The sequence below is a fragment of the Mytilus californianus genome, unplaced genomic scaffold, assembly GCF_021869535.1.
Source record: "Mytilus californianus isolate M0D057914Y unplaced genomic scaffold, xbMytCali1.0.p SCAF_8, whole genome shotgun sequence".
Lineage (NCBI taxonomy): Eukaryota > Metazoa > Mollusca > Bivalvia > Mytilida > Mytilidae > Mytilus > Mytilus californianus.
Window position 1 is genome coordinate 92,011,813 of NW_026262734.1, and position 22,226 is coordinate 92,034,038.

Here is a 22,226-nt window from a genome sequence, read left to right on the forward strand (position 1 = left end):
AACAAAGTAATGTTTTGTGCAATGTTGATTTCATGTCGCATCACTTTTCTTCACAATTTGGAGCTTGTTTAGGGATGAAAATTAATAGTTTTGTGTTTACATTTTCATGGCTATAACTGTAGCCATTTTTAGCTTCTGTTTTAAAAACAATATGAGGTAAATGTCAGAAAAATATCAACTTTTGTGTATTTGGGACACAATTGTCTAAGGGCTTAGTAAACCTTGCCGTTCCCCAGTTTCTAAGCCTCATACCAAAAAGTTGAAATTTTTTCTGACATTGAACTTATATTGTATATTTAAAGCCCTAGTAAAAATATAGTTCATATCAAATAGCCAGTTTCCACTTTAAATTACAGTCATCATGTGACGATTCTGATGCAGTGGTAGACACGAGGTCAGAGGATGATGATATGGGAATTGTATCAACTAATGACACAGATAATGAAGGTAAGAGTTATTTCCCTTAGACCGTTGAAAACACATCATCCTTAGTTTGAAATTCAATTTATAATGTAACTAAACCAATTTTTTATAGGACGTTTAGTTGATTTGGATTTTAATCTTAGATAAAGAAGGTTTTGGCATTTGTTCAGCTTTTTCACTGTGTCAATATAAAAAGTGGAACAAGGAAGCATATAGGAAGAACCATTTCATTGACTAATTCGGCCCACAAAAAACTTTCTTGTACAGATAAAAAGATGATTTTCATAGTTTCTTTTTTATATGACATAAAATAAAACAGATCTAGAAAAATCATCAATGCATTATTGCATTTGCTTGCCTGTCTATCAATATTTATATTTATGATTATGAGGGTCAAATGATCATCAGCAGTCCTCAGAGGTCATCTTGATAGTTAAATAGATGGCGTCTATTTGTAATATATGCATGAGATTCTAATACATTTGTAAGATTTTATGCTTGTTTATTGTTTCCTATGGAGCTTTTATAATTCTGGTAAATAGTTTAGTTTGTGTTTTAAATCAAATTAAAGAGTTTGATTCCATTCATTTTGACAGCTAATGCCCCTTTAAATGTATTTCAGCAAGTTTTAACTTTGGAAATAAACATTTAACCTTTGTAGGTTATTTTGTAAGTGGGCATTACTGCGGAACAAAATTATTCGTTGGATACCAGATTTTGTTGGTACAGGTTAACCACGAATTTAAATGTTCAACGAAGTACAAATTTTCGTTAGGCGTGTATGCAGACTTTTGTAAAATCATGATAAAATCAAATATCCACGAAAATACCTTTTCTCCTTAATCCACGAAAACTGGTACGGCCAAAAAAAAAATATATGTGTGTTTCCGGTCAACACTCATTTTATTGCCTCCACCCTAATTTTTTTTTATCAGCAATTTCTGAAATTCCTGCCTTTTTCGTCATGGGTACCAGTATTTACCGTATTAAACCACAATAGCAACCTCCAGTGCCAGCACTGCCAGGATTTTGTCACTGTGCACCATTACAGTGTCTTCTGTTACTCTGTATGTAGCTAATTGTGTCAAGAAACTACAATTAAACTCCCTTTTTGGCCTACCCACGAAAATGAATGAATCCACAGTAAATAAAAGAAGGCTAATTGTATAAATAATTTTTTAAAGGTGACTTGGGTACAAAGATTGAAGCAAGAATTAATGATAAATGGTAAGTTTTGTATTCCACTGTAATCAAGATGATGTAAGAATGATTAATTATTGATGTTTTACACCACAGTAGCACTAAAGCCTATATTGAGTCTATGCATTTATAGAAATGGTGATATCAAATTAACATGAAATGAATTTGAAAAGGGGATTGGGCAAAAAAGAGGAACGTGGTTCTGACTGCCAAAAGAATTATATTGGGAGTTAGATAGGGTCTAAAAATTTAGTCTCTGCAACGGTCCTAAGTGAGTTTAGTTACGAGAGGTTCCAGATGTGTTTTTCTCATTCTTGAAGCATGGCACTCTTTTTATCCTGTTCAATCATCAATGTCCCTTTCATAGGACATATTATGTATGATAAAGTGTAATCTGAGTGGTCATTGAATAGTTGTAATATTATGAAATGTAGAAAATATTATTTGTTGTATGCAATATTTACTGAAATTGCAAAAGTTATCTGACATTCGTTTGCATTGTTCAACAATTTCAGTATAATGAATTAATGCAAACATTTCAGAATTTGAATGTACTTCATATATGCATCATTTTAAATGGTAGTGATATGTGATAATAACCAAACATAGCTAATTATAAAAATACACAGTCAGGGTCCATTTTATAATTAATTTTTGGCTAAGTATTTGTCTGCCAAAGATTTTTAGATATCTTTAAAACTACTGGAATCATTGATTTGAAGTATATTTAATTTGTGGTTATCTCCCCTTGATTGTAATTTTTTTGTTTGTAGCTGTTCAATATGAACATTTTATGACTTTAATTTAATTTTGAATAGCTATGTCTATAAGAAATAATTTATTGAATGTGCGCAATATTTCTTTGAACGATGACTACTGATCAGTTGTTTAAAGCCATACTAATTCAGAAAACAAGAAAAGAGATATACTCATAAAAAGTCTGGATTTTCAAAAATTGTTTTGAAGGAGTTGGGTTGTTTTTATTTATTTCCATCAAGTAAAGATTAGATTTAAAAAAAAAATTATTTTACCTTTTTATTTGATTTTAATTCTAAAGTGAGGTATATGATGGTGGTTCCTGTTCATTTTGTAATAGAAGAATACTAGCTACTAGTTAATTGCAAGAATTACATTTTTATACGACCGCAAAAAAATTTTTGTGGTCGTATATTGGTATGACGTTGGCGTCCTGCGTCGTCCGAAGACACATTGGTTTTCGCACTCTAACTTTAGTTTAAGTAAATGGATCTTTATGAAATTTTACCACAAGGTTCAATACCACAAAAGGAAGGTTGGGATTGATTTTGGGGGTTATGGTAATAACAGTAAAGGAATTAGGGGCCAAAAAGGGGCCAAAAATAAGCATTTTTGTAACTTCCAGACATAACTTGTGTGTTAGTGTATGGATCTCTCTGACATTGTACCACAAGGTTCCATATCACTAAAGGAATGCTGGGATTGATTTTGGGGGTAATTGCCTCCAAATTTTAGGAATTAGGGGCCAAAAAAGGGGCAAAAAACAAGAATTTTTCTAGTTTCATGACAATAACTTGTGTGTAAGTGTATGGATCTTTCTGAAATTGTACTACAAGGTTCCATATCACAAAGGGAAAGCTGGGTTTTGAGTTTGGGGGTAATTGCCCTAAACTTTTAGGAATTTGGGGCCAAAAAGGGGCCAAAAAACACATTTTTTTCTAGTTTCCAGACAATAACTTGTGTTCAAGTGTATGGATCTCTCTAAAATTGTACTGCAAGGTACCATACCACAAAGGGAAGGCTGGGATTGAGTTTGGGGGTGATGAATCATAATGGGGGTTCAAAAAATTTTGGGGGGGGGGATTTATTTTTTTCTTCATTTTTTTTCTTTTTTTCCTTTTTTGTTTCTTTTAAAATTTTCCATTTTAAGTTGGTTATTTCTGATTTATATTTAAAATCAAATAATAATGATATGGTAGGAGATACACACCAAACAGGATGTGTAAATTATTATATAATAAGTATTGTGCAATAGCAAGAAATTTTCAATTGCACAGTATTGCACAATAGCAAGAAATCTTCAATTGCACAGTATTGCGCAATAGCAAGAAATCTTCAATTGCACAGTATTGCGCAATAGCAAGAAATATCCAATAGCACAATATTGCGCAATAGCAAGAAATTGTCAATTGTACAGTATTGCGCAATAGCAAGAAATATTTAATAGCACAGGATTGTGCAAAAGAAGATACTTCCTATAAATTGCTTATTTCTTGACCAATTTCAATGGGGTTTTATTCTTGATTTCATGGGGTTCTTTAATATGCTGAATCTAACCGTGTATTTAGTTTTTGGATTTTGGGCCCCGTTTTTAAATTGGTCCACATTGAGGTCCAAAGGGTCCAAAATTAAACTTTGTTTGATTTCATCAAAAATTGAATTATTGGGGTTCTTTGATATGCCGAATCTAACTGTGTATTAAGATTCTTAAATTTTGGTTCCGTTTTCAAATTGGTCTACATTAAGGTCCAAAGGGTCCAAAATTAAACTTAGTTTGATTTTAACAAAAATTGAATTCTTAGGGTTCTTTGATATGCTGAATCTAAACATGTATTTAGATTTTTGATTATGGGCCCAGTTTTCAAGTTGGTCCAAATCGGGGTCCAAAATTAAACTTTGTTTGATTTCAACAAAAATTGAATATATGGGGTTCTTTGATATGCTGAATCTAACCATGTATTTAGATTTTTGATTTTTGGGCCCCGTTATCAACTTTGTCCACATTGAGGTCAAAAGGGTCCAAAATTAAACTTTGTTTGATTTCATCAAAAATTGAATTATTGGGGTTCTTTGATATGCTGAATCTAACCGTGTATTTAGATTCTTAATTTTTGGTTCCGTTTTCAAATTGGTCTACATTAAGGTCCAAAGGGTCCAAAATTAAACTTAGTTTGATTTTAACAAAAATTGAATTCTTAGGGTTCTTTGATATGCTGAATCTAAACATGTATTTAGATTTTTGATTATGGGCCCAGTTTTCAAGTTGGTCCAAATCGGGGTCCAAAATTAAACTTTGTTTGATTTCAACAAAAATTGAATATATGGGGTTCTTTGATATGCTGAATCTAACCATGTATTTAGATTTTTGATTTTTGGGCCCCGTTATCAACTTTGTCCACATTGAGGTCAAAAGGGTCCAAAATTAAACTTTGTTTGATTTCATCAAAAATTGAATTCTTGGGGTTCTTTGATATGCTGAATCTAACCATATATTTAGATTTTGAATATTGGACCATAATAGGTGAATGTCCAATTTAAAATTTTTAAGTTCTTAGACCACATTCAATCTGTGTTAGAAACCTATGCTGTGTCAAATATTTAATCACAATCCAAATCCAAAGCTGTATCAAGCTTGAATGTTGTGTCCATACTCCCCCAACTGTTCAGGGTTCGACCTCTGCGGTCGTATCAAGCTGCGCCCTGCGGAGCATTTTATTAATTCTTGCCATGTTGATCCTTTTCGATTTTCTGCAGTAATTTCTCAATTTACAACACCCTAGAAAATACAAATTAACAAAGTATGTACATATGATACATACAGGATTATTGTAGAATTTACATACAGTGTTTTTTTCTTTCTGTGCAGGTATTCTGGAATGGTAACCAAAATAAATAACAAGGATGGTAAATGGAAGATTAAGTTTGACCACAATTCAAAAGACAAATATGATAAATGGTGAGTTCATATTTTTCTTGGTAATTGTTTTAAAAATTTATTTGTTATACGTTAAATTTTTTCAGCATGAATTTGATGCAGATATGCAATACTGGAACAATTATCCATCTGCCAAAGATTTTTAGATTTCGAAAACTACCAGTCAGGATTCTACTTCGTCAAAATTATCCCCATGACACCACTAATTTTTTCAATCATGAAAAAATGGAAGCGATTTTAGGGATGATGTCCTGTTAATTTAGCTCCTGAAAATCTATAAATTTATCAACATGGCATCATTACGATCCTTATATGCCAGTTGTATTTTTAAAGACAAATGTATCTATTGAGCATCTTTTAATGTACTTTTAGGCCTTATGTCAACTAAAAACTATTGTCTGATTGGTTGTAAGGTGAATTTTCAAAAGTTAAAGAAAAAACTAAAATTTTCAAAAGTTAAAGAAAAAACTAAAACAATTCTATTTAAATATTTTGTGGAAGGGCAGTCTAAAAATTTTCAGAGGTTGAAGACTATTACCTCGATAACACACACAAAAAACAGATTTTTTTTTTTTTAAGTTATGCAGAAAAAAGATCCACTAGTTAAGTCTGTGGTCAATTGCTTTCAGTAAAAATTTGTTAATCAAACACACCTCCTCTGTTGTTAAGACTCATTAGAAAGGTATTTCACTTGACACATATTTTTCATTTTTTTGATACCGTAAATTTTTAATGTTATTATATCAACATGTAGCCTAAATATATAATGATAAAAGAATTTGAAGCGAGATGATGTATCAAATATTTTTACCTTTATACGTTTTCAAGACATACAGTCAACACGTAAAAAGGTGTATCAGACTTCCTCTTTTCGATAAGATTATTGCCCATTTGTAGGTTTTTTTTCCTAAAATACTGTCCCATGTGGGTGGGGTGGCAGTGATGCAAATAAATGCTATAAATAGATCAATCTTTTATCTTTCTGTTGATTTTTTTTTACGGTGGAATTTATGCTTATGCATTATAAAGATTCCTATCATAATATAGTGTTTTGTGAAAATTTGTCTTTAATTTAAAAGTTTTCAAATATCTCTAAGCTCCATACTATAATTTGAGCAAAAACACGTAAATTAGATGTCAAAGTTCCTAAATTATGCACCTACAGTAAACCTTTTAAGGCTATATAAACAAATGTAAACAATTCAAATATACCAACTTGCCCATTTTATGCTTCTCTAATAAAGAGTTCCATATCTTTTCTTTAATTTCAATTGGATCAGCCTGCTACTAGATACTTTTCTTGGATTTGAAGCACAATTAATTTGGGGTTATCTCTCTTTGATTGTAAAATTTTTGACAAAAAAAAAAAGTTGAAAATGAAAATTTTATGACAGTAAGTTGATATATACATTTCACACTCATGTCACCTAAGTTTTGCATATATGTCAATAAAGGTTGTACTTAATTGCTGTAGCAATCCTCTCATATACCACCAATTAAATTTTGGCCTGAAAACTCATGAAATGAGGAAATTTGTATATATCATTGTTTTGTTAAATAGATTTTTAAGGATTATGTCAATATCAGCTTAGGCCAAAGTTGGAATGTGACATCAATAACATCATTGAATTAAGAAATATTCCAGATTTTGGCAAAAAAAAATTAATTTCGAAAAGATTTTGACTTTGGACTGTTCCAGAAATAAATGTAAAAGATGGGTGGGGTCAGAAGGCACTTTTTATTTTCCCTTTGCCATGCATAAATATTTTAATTGATTAGTTTATATAATTGTTTAGGCTATCTGTCTAAAATAACATTTTGATAAAAAGTGCCTTCAGAATCCAAGTTTTGACTAGATAAATGTTGGGTGAACATTAAGTAGACAGCTGTGCAACAATTTAAATAGACAAAAAAATTAAACATCCAGTTTATATAAAAGTAATTCTAGAACCAATGATTTTTTTAACTTGTGCTTAAATAGTAAATGGATGCAATCTTCACATTTTCAGTGCTTATGAGCACTTTGAATTTGCTTATAGCTTAGATAGCAAATTTTGTAATACAAGTATAACTATCTACTCTAAAGTGCAGTTAAAATCAGGTGATTGTGTTGCCATTCAGCATTCTACTGTGGTGACACACAGGGATTACTCCTGTCTACTTGTCATGGGTGACATTGTCATCAGTGTCTCACTTTGTTAATCCACAACTACTTGAAAACTGCTGGGTAGAATTCTACCAAATTTGCAAAGATTTACCGCAGGACATAGAAGTTTTCCACATGCTATTTTAAATGTTTTGCTAAGTTAATTTTCTCTCCCCCCCCCCCCCCCCCCCCCCCCACTTTTTAAAAAAAAAGTAGAAGAAAATATCTATTTTCTGCTTTATCAGTTTATTAATCAGCAACTTTGGAAAATTAATTAGCCTTTACCCCCACATCACCTTTTATACTTTTATATAATATATGGATATTGTGATTTACCGATATGTATCATTCTGTTCAAGTAATCCATAATTCAAATATATATTTCATATACATGTATATTCTGGAAAGAGTTGTAGAAAAAGTATGTTAATATTTCCGGGAAATGTCTGAAATTTGACACAAAGATTTCAGTCATACAGAAAAACCTGCAAATAGTTAGAGGAAAATTTCTTTTAGCTTTGTGTGTTCAACAATCTTCTTATCAGTTAAGAACTTCTCAGTTCTGGATAAAAGGAAGCACACATTTTTGCAACAGATTGACAATTTGAGAAAAATCAGTTTGCCAATCATTTACAATCCGTCGAAGATATTTCATTTCAAAGATAAAAGAAATCATAAATTTCCTATAACTACCAGAAATATTGGAACACTTTCATCTATCAAAGAATAAGATAAATAAAATAGGAGATAATTGGAGTTATTGATGAAGATAATGTCACCCTAACTGAAATTTACGTTCTTGGCAATCTTACACTAATTAAGTTACCTTAAATGCTCCACTGGGTATGGAATTGGCTGTAAGAGCAGAACCATAAACCAGAGTTTGTTCTCAATGCTTAAATTTATGACCCTAGAAGACGTAGCCTACCCATAAATATTTAATTACTTAACAAGAAATAAATTCCAAAATCCCTAAGGTGCCCAATCGCTGTAAAAATACACAACATCTCGCTGGAAACTCGTCAGATATAGCCATACTAATAATATGTAAACCAGTTGACGTTATCAGCGACTAGTGAAATTTCTCGGAAAAGGTGTCCGCTTTTACCAAGATGTATCACAGTTTGAAAGTAGTGAAGAGTTGTAAAAATAAATTGTTTTTGCAGTCGATAAGGATCTACACACGAGATAAATACAAAACAATTACAGTTTGCTGTTCTTTGATGGGAGCCATGACATAGAATCGTGTTGATCGCTGCAGTTGTTTTGTCTTGTTTTACCACTGGTACAATTTTTTGTGCAATTAAAATAAAGTGCTTCTTCGTTAATTGTTTTAAATAGAAATTGTATGTTATCAGAATTAAAAGAAGCAGGCAAAATGCATTTTTCAATCATGTTGCCTTTTAAAATGTAACACTCTGTTTTTGAAATTGATTGTCTAAGAAGAAAAAGATTCAAATCATTGAATTAATATTTAAATTTAACATTGTTTGGAGACATTTTTTACTTAGAACTGTTTTATTGTACCATTTTTCAAGAAATAATTATGATTTTTAGCAAAGCATATTTCCAGTTTATTTCAATGTATGATAAATTTGTTCAACTTTTTTGGTCAGAACTAAATAATAATAAGAGTTTCCAGTTGCAGTTTAATGTGTGAATTTACATCTAATGATCGCAAATATAATTTTCAGTTTAATATAGAAATAGCTTTGAAAATGTGTAAAGCTGTATTCATATCTATCATGTCTTCATGCTTGAAAGTCTTTTTACAAAAGTTTCCTGATTTTATTTTTAAAATTTTGAAATATTTAGTCTAATAAGCAAATAAAAAGGAATGTCATGAATGTGTAATGCATTTGTACATGAGACTTTTATAACAACAGCATATGGGGGGAAATTGCAATGCAGAAGATGATATACATTTGAATGTTCCTAGCAAGGAGTGAAATAGCTTTACTGCTTATTCATGGTCATACAGATCTGAATGTTAATTTTCTACCACAAATATTACGATATTTTTATATTTATATTGTATATTGCAGTGCATGTTTCTTTATGGTTTTGGGCTATTTCCTACCACTACATTTCTCTTCTGAAACATCAAAACTCAAAGAATCTCTTAAATGTTAATATGCTTTTTATTGAGATGTCTTGCTTGAACACATTTTATTACAAAATAATTAACTAAACCCTTGTAAATTGCAAAATCCTGTAATTACAAGTGGGACAGGTTTATGGTCGTTTCTTAGAAAGCAGGCTGTTCGTCCGTTTTAACGGAACAAATATCTGGCATGTTGAAGGTCTCGGAAGATTTGTAGGCTAATGGAAAATATCGCTTTATTTACACAACGATTTCATTTAAATGTAACGGAGATAATGGCTAAATTGCCAAGGAGTATTTAAGATCTAAATTAAATTCTCTTTCTTTGGGAATATCACTTGACTTCTCGAGAGGGCCCCACGGCGATTTGTCAAATAAAATTATGGGCATTGTTGACAGTGATGAAATTATAATTACCGTTGCTATTATAGCGAAACGATTCGTCTTTTTTTCACGCCTAAATATCCATGAAGTTGGGTGTGTTGTATTAAGATGGGTGATTTAATAATAAGAAAGTAAAGGATATTTAATGTTGTTTCTTGAAAGTGACTGACTGTTAGTTGTAATTATAATAAAATGAAATTATTAGGATATGAATTGATATTTAATTATTTTGTAATTTATTGGACTTTTGTTTTAAAAAAATGCTCAGAAACATAAAGGTTTTTTGGCCAATAAATTTACAGACATAAAGTATTGAAAAAAATATTGCATCATTTTTCAATGCATCTGATGCCCTCCAAAGATTGGCAGTATATTTTAAAATTGATGTAGGAAAACAGACATGTATTTTTGTCAAATATAATTTTATTTTTTACCTGTACAAATTTAAAGTTAATTAAAGATGTCTTAGAAGATTATGGACTTTGATTTGAATTTAAACTCTGTACAAATTTGAAGAAATTATAAGATTTGATACATATATAATTCTCTTTCTTTAAGAATATCTCTTGACTTGTCCAAAAGTCCAAAATATTTATGAAATGAAGCAAGCACAAAGTAAAATTTACAGAATTCAGGCATTTCAATAGTAGGTGCTGATCCAAGTTCGGGAGGTCAATAGTTGCCTTTTAAAACAATAAGTGCATAGATATTAGTCAAAGTTATATTTAAGCCAAAAATGGCTTTTAATTTATAATTTGTAACAATGTCCCCCCTTTGGGTAATGCTTAATCAAATTGTACTGCATAAGTTATATACTATTATTATCCATATACATAGGTTTTTAGAGAAGACATTTATCATGTTTATGTACAATATTTACAATTAATTAATTAATATATTTAATTGTAAAAATTGACACTTTTTGCTTTATTTCTGTAATTTCTTGTTTATTATTGTCGGATAATAATTTATATTACCTGTATGAATATAAAGGTGATGACACTGATTAAAACCGAGGCGTAATTAATTTAATAAAAAATCACGAAGCTAATTTATGTAATTATTTTCAAGGCAGCAGTCATGTGACACAAACATTGTCATCAATATTACAAAAAGTAGACAATTATTTATATAATCAGTATCCGCTGCGTTAGGTTTAGTGGCTTAATCTTGTTTAATTTGTTGATAATATCCCTGTCAGACGTATGTCCGGAGTGTGCCGGACACACTTTTGTGGTTATGTGTGGTCTGAAGAGTTGACAAAATTGACAAGTTGTACTTAAGCTATCAGATCAATTAGCGATACCTGATTACATGTTAAGAATGGACTAATATCATGTCAACTATTAGTATATTCCCAAATTGATAAATTAAAATTTTGACCTGCTACGTAATCATACTTATTAGAATATTTTTTATTTTAGTTAAACATGTTAAAAAGCACAATTTGTAGGTACATTTGTAATAGTATGGAAAAAAACAAGAAAAAATATGAATTTTTAATAATTTATATTTGGTTGGAACCTGGCATTGTGTTTGTCAGAACCATGGTCAATTCAATTTGAGATCACTATACATTGAAGTACCCAAAACTAAACATGTTTTATTTGCAGCAGTTGTTACCATTTTTATACAGTTTCAAGTAAAATATTACATTTTTTTTAAACACTGCTTTCATCGGTATTTACAATTTGATAATAGTACATATCTATATCTTAACATATTCTGTGACTTTAGAATAGATTTAAGTTTTCAAATATTGATAATTTAAAACCAATCAATATATAATTTATATTTATCTAATGTTAAAAACAATTTTTTGTATAAATGGATTTTGTTTTTTAATACAGTGCAACTACATTTTGGTTTATTTAAGGAATATTATTATGAGTATAAACAAAATTTCCTTTACAATAATTTATTTTTTATATTTTGATAAAAATCTGACAAACTGGTCTAACTAATTGAAATATCAAAAGAAATGTCACAAGCCTATAATTCCTAACTAGCCGTAGGTTAAAATCTGTTACCAACTTCTAAAGAACAGAGGTGTAGTGTGCCTTTTATCCCCACACAGCTTGAGACCAGACTGGCACACGACCGAAAGTCTAATAGTCAAGGATGTTACAAAATCTTGTTTAAATTGTTGATTTATTAAGGTTTTATAAATTTAATCAGCTAATAATAGGTGTTACAAATGTTTTGCAAATAAGGGACTTTAGATCATCCGGTGATAACCGGTGTCCAAGCGTGAGATACATGGAAAATGATGTCCGACAGGAAGCCGACTGTCAGATGTAATTTTTTAAATTACACTTGTTTGACATGATGATTTTGGTCATTTAGCTACTGATTAGTTGCATAATTAAAATACATGTATTCAGGTTTTTTTAATTTGGCCAGATAAATTTTAAACAAACAAAAATTGCTCTGTAACAAGTTGCTAGAAATGTTCAAATAAAAAAAATAACTCTCATCTCTCTGTAGAATATATGATCAAAAGGAAATATTTTGTACTGCTCATAATTAACCTTTTTGGTTCACAAGAAAGCTCAAATTGCACATGAAGTTTGCTAGTCCAAGATTTCTTCGACGTTTGACTGTCTATATTTAGGACTAGTTGGGTCAGCAGACATTAGAATGCAGTGCATATAATTTATAAAACATGGAAATTGGTTTCATATTTTGGGCAATTTAGAGCTTTACATATTGTATAGAAATTTCCATTGATGAAGACCTTAAAGTTTGCTATCCCCTAGATGTCATTTAGATATATTTTTTTATGGTTGCTGTTTTATTGATGTATACCCTTAACCCCCCTTTTATGCATTACATGTATAAAAATCAACTGTCTTAGTATTCACATTGGAAATAATTGAATTTTAATTCTTCCAATAGAAAATTTGGTAGTACAATGTAGTTTTAACAATTTTCTCTTTTTTTTCTGAAATTTTTTGTATAGTTTCTATTGGTCTGTAGAAGAAATTCTTACAGGCCCTTTATATTACAAGCCTGGGCTGGTTAGGTTGTGGCCGAGCGATAGACTGCTGAAGAAAAAAATCATATTCTTTTGGTGTGTTGTTTAATACAAATTTATAAATTTCAGGTATGAAAAGTCCAGTAAAGATTTGAGATTAAAGGTTTGTAATTTTATTTTAATATGATACAGTGGAATAATTGGTTCATTCTTTATATAACTGTTCTCCAACTGAATTGAATTGAAATTTTGGAAAGGGATGGAATATTAGAAAAGTGAATGTGAGAAATGCTCAAAACTGTTTCACCCTATTTCTAAAGAAAAGTCAAGTATATTTTATAAAAAGAATTCACATTATGATAAAGAATAGTTAACTTAATTTGAATAATGAGAATTAAGGCCTTGGTGAAAATTGCATTCCTTAAATTTATACAAAGCAAAAAGTTTTATTGTCACATACATATTTTTTTTTGTGTTTTGGTTGTTTCTGATATGGTTTGTTTATCTTTAAAGTGGTTAGCCTATTCCAGAATCTTGTGTTTTCATTGCTTCTGAAATGATTTGTTTATTTTTAGAGTGGTCAGCCTATACCAGAATCTCCAGTTCAAGGTCCACCTTCACCCGTCTCTGTGTCCTCTGCCACTGAAGCCCCATCATCATCAACCACATCTCAGTTACCATCTAGTCAAATTACAGATGAAATTGCTAATGGATACAGGTAGGTGCTGCCATCTACTGATCTAGTTAAATAACCATTGAAACTGCCAACGAATACAAATTGACACTGTTAGTTAATGTAATGGTTGTCAAATACAGCCAAAGGATACAGGTAGGTGCTGCCATCTTGTCAAATCTTTAATAAGAATGCTAATAGACACATGATGATGCTTCCATCTAGTTGAATCTTTTGTGATATCAATCATACAAGTAGATGCTGCCATGTCAAAATACTGTGCAGTTCTACACTTCCAAGAATGTGGTAGTCTTCTGCCTCCCTCTTTTTTTTTTTGTCTGAAGAAATTAAACTGCATGAATGTACAGTCTATGCCAAACTGTTTTAGCATGTTTAGGGTTTGTCTGACCGAAAAAGAAATTTGAACTTTTCTACTTTATATTCAACTAAAAAATCTTAAAAGTTCTGTCTTACCCATGATTTTTTGTCTGATATTTTGTCGGTCAGACAGAGTTTGGGATACACTGAATGTACTGCATTTAAGGTATCAGATTGCAGATAAAATTTTCTTGAACTAATACTGAGGATTCATTTATTTTCGTGGGTAGAGGAAAAATTGTGCTTACGTGAATAATTAACGTCTGCATACAAGCCTATAAAAATAGTTGTACTTGGTTGAACATTTAAATTTGTGGTTAACCTATACATGCTAAACCCACGAAAATTGGTTTCCCAGGAATAATAGTGAATCCACAGAACACTACACAAATTTTGAAGATTGCATAATTGTACGTAAAACGTGACTTTTTCATTACAGAACATGTTTACGTTATTTCCTGCCACCAAACTGGATCATGGATAAAGATGCCATATCAACAATGGCTTTACCAGAATTAGCTGCCTTCCCATTAGACGATTTCTTTGACCATTATGAAAAAGGATTAAGAAAGGTTTGTAATCTTTAGTTCTTCAATTTTACTCATCACCTTAAACTTAAACCACACACTTTTTGTTAGAAAAACCATGCAATAAAAAAAATCCTCTGATCTTTTATGTTACAAAACTGATAAATATAGGCAAGCAAAAAAGAGTCTCACATTTTTTAGGTCGAGTCAATTTTTCTTCTAACTTGATGGGTAAGTGGGAAACAATTTTTTGTTGTTGTATATTTGGCCTTAATTGTCCATACATGTAGTTTGTTTCCTTTGTTTTACAGTTAGTTGGTAACTTCCAGACAGAAGCATCTCAAAGGAAACAAGAAAGTGACCAGGCCGTCACAAAATTATCTTCAGTGCGGAAACTTATTGCCAAACTTCTCAAGTCAATAAACGAGGTAGGTGATCTGTGGTGGAAAAAACATTGCAACTGAATCAGACCATTTTATTAGAATGGATGTTGTAGGTTAGGAAGAGACCTATATCCCCCAACAACCAACAGACTTAGGGCTGTTCCATAAAAACATACATGGGACCCAGGGAAGGCACTTCTAAATCTCAACTATGGGTGGGTGTCATCTATGTTTTTGCATAGTATGGGAAATGTAAGGGAAATTTTAGTTTGCCTCTATAGATGGTTACCCCATTTTTAAAGTGCCTTTCCTGGGTACCATGTACAGTACTGTATGTTTTAATGGAACAACCCTTATTAATTTTGTTTAATTAAATTATATACAACCATAAACGACCCACATCCCATATGAAAAAAATAATTTTCTCTTCTATCTCTCCTCTATAAAAATATGGAGATGTGGTATGATTGCCAATAAGACAATTATCCATCAGAAACAATGGAATGGATGTAAACAACGATAAGTCATTGTATGCGTTTTAATTGAATAACATTAATGATTACTTTGTTAGATACTGCAACTTTTACATTTAAATAAAACCAGCATTGAAAAAATAGAATTCTTTTGTCAGAATAATTAGATTGGGTTACCTTTACTTAGCTGGTTCAATAAGTTTAGTTAAGTTAAAGTCAGTTGATTTTTTTTAAATCTTAACTAATTAACTTGTATAGGTAACACAATTATGTATTTTCTTTTAATTTAGTTTTCTGTGATTTTATATTTGTGTCGCGTTATAATTTTTAAACCTTACATTTTCATTCGGAAGTATTTAATTGTGTTTCAATTTCATAGTTTTCACAGTTCAGTGAAATTTTATTGAAATGAAATAGTTTCTATATATGTAATTTTCCTTTGTCAGACACGTGTTTTAAATATGCAATAAATACTTAAGTTCAACAATATGATTTTTTAACAAAGATTTTTTTAAAGATTAGCTGTATTAAAATGATTCATAAATATATTTTCATACCACATACCAAAGAGGTTAATGTATATAAATTTTTTTAGAAAAACAATGTTTTTGTTCAAAAAAAAACTTACAACATGAAGAAATAACATCAAAGAGAGTATAGAATTTCTGAAACGAGAGCTATGTTTTACTACATCAAGGATTCCATCGGAAAAAGACATTTACTAGATTCATGATAAGTTCTTCCGATGAGAAAAATTCTATGCGAAATCATCAATATTAATACACCAACTGTCATTACCAGCAAAATGTTATCAATACCTAATCTATGGTCATCGAATTAATTGCCGTACATATGGCTGTATGCCAATGAATTTTCACACCATTTACAAGGCTGGTAATGTGCTGTGATGTTTTGGGAATGATAGATATCCAGCTAGGGATGTCATTGAAGAATAAAGACAACTACCATTTGATCTGTGTTTTTGCAGGCTTTTAAGTGAAATCTGAGGGTTGTATCTCTTATTTTTAATGGTTGTTAGTCATTTTTTTTCCTCCAGGCAAAATGATATATGGAGGTGGAACCTATTTAAATGATTGACAATTTAATTGAGGGAAAGTTGATTAATATTGGATTTTCATATCGATTGCAAATTGGTTAAATGAAATGAAAAAGTTTCAAAGTGATTATTGAAATTTTGAATGTAGTTTAATTTTTTCTTTGTAGTGGTAAAAAAAAAAATAATGGATGCAGTTATTTCATTGGTAATTTGAATTAAATAAAAAAAAATCTGTAACATTAAAACAGACTCAAAGATCGTAAAGATTTTGAAAATCATAAAAGATACAAAATTTCTATGAAGTCCAAGCTGGTTTTATGTTACTTCCACAACTCTGTAAAATGTAAACAAATAAGATGTCTTAAGAAAAAATAACAGTAATAGTTTTGGGGGACTAAAATATGTTCTGGACCAAGCCAGTTGTAAGTCCTTTAAAGATATCCCGGTAACTCTCAAGATGAAGAACAAAGAGATGATGATGTTTGTCAAGTTTTTAACTGAATTAACTTTTTTATTATTTTAAGAAATTTAAGGGAAAAAAAAGTAAAAACTTGGAATATACAATTTCCAACTTCTAGTATATCTTGGTTATTTCTTGTAAATCCAATCAATTTCCCTCTTTCCCCATTTATCTTGGAATAACATTGTTTATATAAATTGTAAAGTGTCACTGATTCTTTTAATTTGAAAATATGATCATTTTAATTCATTTTAAAGGAAGCAATAAAACTGTGCTATCAGAAATTAATTTAAAAAAGGTGACTAAATAGATCATTCTTTGGGTCTGATATTTATATTCATAAATTCATGTTAAGAACAGTTGCATAAATATTTAATAATTATTTTATAGTGTGATTGTTTTATGTCTGTATAATTTAATTGCTGTATTTCTGCACACTAATTCAGAGATTTTCCCACAAGAATTGTAACATATTTGACGATACAGTCACCGAAAATGAAGCGCTAACGTGTCAAAATATTCCCAGTGTTTAGCAACAAGTCGTAATCGTCAAAACATTTGGTAGGAACCAAAACTAGCTAGTGAATATGGGACGAGCATTGATAATTGTCAAATTTCATGGTGTGTGAAGTCGTAAATAAAAAACCGTCAGAGGATGAAACATAAAAATATCAAATTACATTCCACCTGGAATAGCAGGTAGTAACCTTACCTGTATGGATAAACTGTTCACACCTAATTTCATTCTTAATTTTATTATCATCTTTAAGTGTCAACTTTCGAAAAAGGTGTTTTTGAATTAAAATTGTAAATTACGCTTAAACAAATGCATTTTAATAGTTACTAAATTTTAGGTTTGAGTGAGGGATAAAGATTGCAACTTCAGTTGATAAATTGTTCTTTTGGAGTTGTCTTTTGAAATTATCGCAGTTTTGTGAGAAAATTATATGATTGTCTTGTGCCTTAGTCATAAAGACACACATTTTAGGAGTCTTGAATAATGTATAGATTTTCTGTATGAATGATTCATTATAATGGAAAATACAGTTATTTAACAGCTTATTTAATTCAGTTTATTTTGATTTATCAGTTAGAATTACTGGTCTGAGCTAAATTTCGTAATAAATTAAAATTAGAAGTTTTATTTCATTTTTCGGTAGCATTCAAAATCCTATATACTTAATGGACAGTGAAAATAAGAAACAGATTTAGGGGCATTAATGACAAATTCTTTATGAATCAAAATGTTTTAATGTGGTGTCATTTTTCTAGAATCAGATTCATAATGTTGTTTATAGGAATAAATCTGTGAGCTTTACTTTACATCACCTACATCAATTACTTGTGAAATATCTCAATTTCAGGGACCTTGTAATCAGAAGTTTTTGTCATGAAAAAACCACACGTTTCTCATCTTAGTGAAATGAAAACTACATTTAAGCATAATTTGTATATTATTTGTCTCACCTGTGACTTTTAATGCATTTTAAAAAGAAACTATAAAATTGACGTGTTAATTTGTCACCGTATTGAGTTACTAAAGTTACACCGAGATGTGTATAATACAGCGATACTTTCACAGAAATAAAACGGAAAAGTTGAAATATTTGACAGTCTTGGTATGCAATAAAATATTGAAAACTTAAACGGGGCTTATACAAGTCACAAGTACCTCACAGGAAATTAGACAATTATGGCTTCATCAAACAGGTGTTTACGACTTGTCTACAAATTTGATATGGATGTTAAAACATTACAGGGTTGGTTGATCTAGTGACCACCCAATATGTACAGTATGGTTCTGTTCTGTTTGTTGGACCAGTCCATTGACCAGTTCTTCAAAACACCTGCATTAAAGGGAGTTAATTGTCAATTCATAACAAAATGTTATCAAGGGAAAAGTTTTGAATTTTGATTAAACAGTATTTGGTCAAAAGCCACCCAAAAGTAGCTTGGACATTTAGTTCTATTTATGTCTGTTAGAAATACTACTGATTTTTTTGTAATGGTCAATCACAAATTTAGTTCTATTTATGTCTATGTCAGAAATAAAACAGAATTGGGGTTTTGAGGTCTTAAGATGGTCAGTTACAGGTTCAGATCTATTGATCTCTGTAAGGTGGTCAGTTACAGGTTCAGATCTATTGATCTCTGTAAAAGAGAACTACAGACCTTTAGGTTGGAGTTTTATAATGGTCAATAACAGAGTTAGTAACTTTTCAAATTTGTACAGCATTACTGCCCTTTGACTTGAAAAAAATCCATGAAAAATTAACTTCATGAACATTGTATAATTTTTCTTTTGCTTTGCCTTCAGACAGATTTATTGACCTTAGTAACAGTTTCGGTTTTCAAGCAAAATCTTGTGTTTACTGGAAAAGCTAACAATAATCATATAACTTTGCTTATACTGGAGAAAATTTTTATGAATTCTGACAAGGAATGACTTTATAATTTCATAAAATATAATTAAAGGTGAAATACATAAGGGCTAATCCAGAAAAAAAATATAGAGCGGGTTGGAAGGCACTAAGATTATGTTTGTATGGGTGCGGGCAGGTCACAAAGTTTTTGAAACTGGAGCATTTGGCTACATAAATTTATGATGTGGCAGGCAGTTTTTAAGATTTTATAAACCAGATAAAGTATTACTTTTTGTTATTTTACACACAGATTTAAAATAGACATGTGATATTTTCATGCCAGTAAACATGGTAAATTCATGTTGATTAATTACTTTTACTTTCAGGATTTTGATATTGACCCTGATGCCGATGGTGACCAAGTAGATGAACTTTTAGCAGCATGTGTCAAACAAGCTGTCCAATCACAACCTTGATAACAACTAGTATCATAGGGAATTAACCAATCAGAAATAGTGACTCTGAAACATGTGACCAATGAAAATGAAGAGTTTGAAATGACTGGTCATAAAGAATTTTAACCAAAATGAAAGTTCTTCAGAGAGTTGTTAATTTATTTGAGGAGAGGCATTTTACCAGTGAACTTGAACCATTTGTTTTCTTCTTTAGATTGTTTGTTTACCTGAGCCAAATTATGTTTTCACATTAAAGAATCTTTTCCAGACTGATAGTTTGAGATCTGCTTCCAAACTCAAATAAATACTAAGAATATGACATTGTATAATGTAATGTTATTCACCATCAACAACATTTTGTGTGAAACAAGTCTTATTTACTTTATGAATAATTGATACGTATGAAAATTTCATCAACACGCTTTATAATGTGGGAGTCAAACAAATGAATAATTGCATTGTATCTATGTTTCATCTTGATAAAAAAAAAAGGGGGGGATATTTTTTATGCTCAATATTATTAAAATCATAGAAATATACATTTGCTTAACGAAATTGGTTAACTTGAAAGAATTGTCAAAGTTCAAATAGGGAGAAGGTTTTAAACAATTCACTGTGGATTTCAGACAAAGGCATTGTGTAAATGTAAAAGTTAACCTACATTATTTCGCTCAATAAAGCGACTGATTAGTCAATATGAACATTTTAATGAGGAAATGTATTTTTTTAATCCCTTGTTAAGTATAACCAAATGGCGTATTAACAATTACTTGTCGTATTTTAATAAAAATTAATCTGGATTTGTTTTTATTAAAAATGCCATTTTCATTTTATCTGAATTTATTTGAACATAAAGTTTCTGTAACAAGAATGAAGTCAAATTGTAAAAAAATCTTGTCAAAATGTTGCATGACATTAGAATCAGAAATTGTGTTAGGATTTTTGCTCAGGATCCTACCGCTGTATAGGAACCAGAGAAAAATGTGTAAATATATGTATGTCCTAATTAGGCCATACAGGAGTTTATCACCGTCCCCCCCATATCACTTACATTGTGTCAATCATACCCTGTGTTCATGATAATACATAGGATTTGCCTCTAGTTCTTCCGGAACATGCATGAAATATTTGCCACTGGACATTAAGTTACTAACAATCAATCCATCATTTTTGAAGAGTTACTCTGATGACATCTTGTAACAGATGTAGGACTTTTCAAATGATCCTTAAATCAGCAAGAATTGCAGAAATTTCGTATATCTGTTGTTTTTTGCGTCAGGTTTCATTCACTGTGTGTGCCTTTGAAGAGGTAGTTACATCATCTTTGCTCACAGCCTTGAACTATGTACAGTGAACTGTTTCCATAAAGTAAATTTTGCAGTAAAACATCAAACATAGCAAAATTTGAGGCATGAACTTTCTTGATGTACAGTCTGCATTCTCGTATTATTTTAGGCTGGCTTTTAGAATTAGTACACAAAATGAACAACCTAATAGCAGGAAAATGAAATACTACATTTTCACGGAAAACAAATTTATTTGTCCAACATCTGGTTGCATCAAAATTGTTACTGTTAATGATGTTTTTTAAAGCCCAATGTTTCCATTTGAGGATTAAAAATTAAACTTATTGGAGTTAACTCTTTCAACAAGGCAGTCATGGTTTGTATTATAAAGAAAAGGGAATGAAGGCAAGAGTCATATACATATTAAGTTTGTCATTTGCATATTGTAAATTCATTATTATCATGAATATTCATGTAGAGTTAACATGTTGTGTTAATATTTTTAGCTGTAGAACATTTTACATTGATGTAAAAATTATCATCATTAATTATGCGAGTTTCTCATTTTTTTTCTCAGTTTGTAAGTAATATTTTTTGGAAAACTTGATAATAAATCTTACATGCAGTGGTTTATAAATGTAACATGCAGTGATCTGTAAATCTTACATGTATTGTTTTCTAAATCTTACATGCAGTGGTCTATAAATCTTACATGCAGTGGTCTATAAATCTTACATGCAGTGGTCTATAAATCTTACATGCAGTCATCTGTAAATCTTACGTGTATTTTTTACTAAATCTTACATGCAGTCATCTGTAAATCTTACACACAGTGTTTTGGCGAGTGAGAGTTTCTAAGCATTTTAACCCTAAGGTCATATTTAATGGGTAGGTTATTAGATAAACTTTTATTAATTTGGTGAAAATTTATACAGTATCAACTTTATTTATATTTTGCTAGTGCCAATAGTATATCTTTAATTTTTGTACAAATTATTAGAGAATTTAGGGGAGAGCATTTAAGAGTGTGTAATAAATAGTATCTGAATTAAAAAGAATTATTTTGGTTAGACTGGTTATTTCAGCTGATTTGTATTTTAAATAAAGTTGATGATTAATAATTTATTTAACTACGATTACCAAGAACTGCTATTTGGTGGGAACAAATTTGCCGCGCAGAGTTCTGGATAAATGGTGGACCAAAGGTCCTGACCACCAACATTTTGCAAAGAATCAACACAATTTT

At 30.5% G+C, this 22,226-nt stretch overlaps 1 protein-coding gene across 2 annotated transcripts in view; it reads left to right on the top strand.

The window, feature by feature from the left end:
- The window catches only part of LOC127712653 (ATPase MORC2-like), a 57,566-nt gene extending 37,072 nt beyond the window's left edge, over positions 1 to 20,494 (top strand). For both annotated transcript variants that reach the window (XM_052219220.1, XM_052219221.1), the window contains 8 exons: positions 357 to 447; positions 1,608 to 1,650; positions 5,246 to 5,335; positions 13,055 to 13,088; positions 13,501 to 13,643; positions 14,416 to 14,548; positions 14,815 to 14,931; positions 19,626 to 20,494. In XM_052219220.1, the coding sequence (XP_052075180.1) occupies positions 357 to 447; positions 1,608 to 1,650; positions 5,246 to 5,335; positions 13,055 to 13,088; positions 13,501 to 13,643; positions 14,416 to 14,548; positions 14,815 to 14,931; positions 19,626 to 19,715 (741 nt within the window). In that variant the 3' untranslated portion in view covers positions 19,716 to 20,494. The remainder of the gene's footprint in view (positions 1 to 356; positions 448 to 1,607; positions 1,651 to 5,245; positions 5,336 to 13,054; positions 13,089 to 13,500; positions 13,644 to 14,415; positions 14,549 to 14,814; positions 14,932 to 19,625) is intronic.
- The last annotated feature ends 1,732 nt before the right edge of the window (positions 20,495 to 22,226 follow it).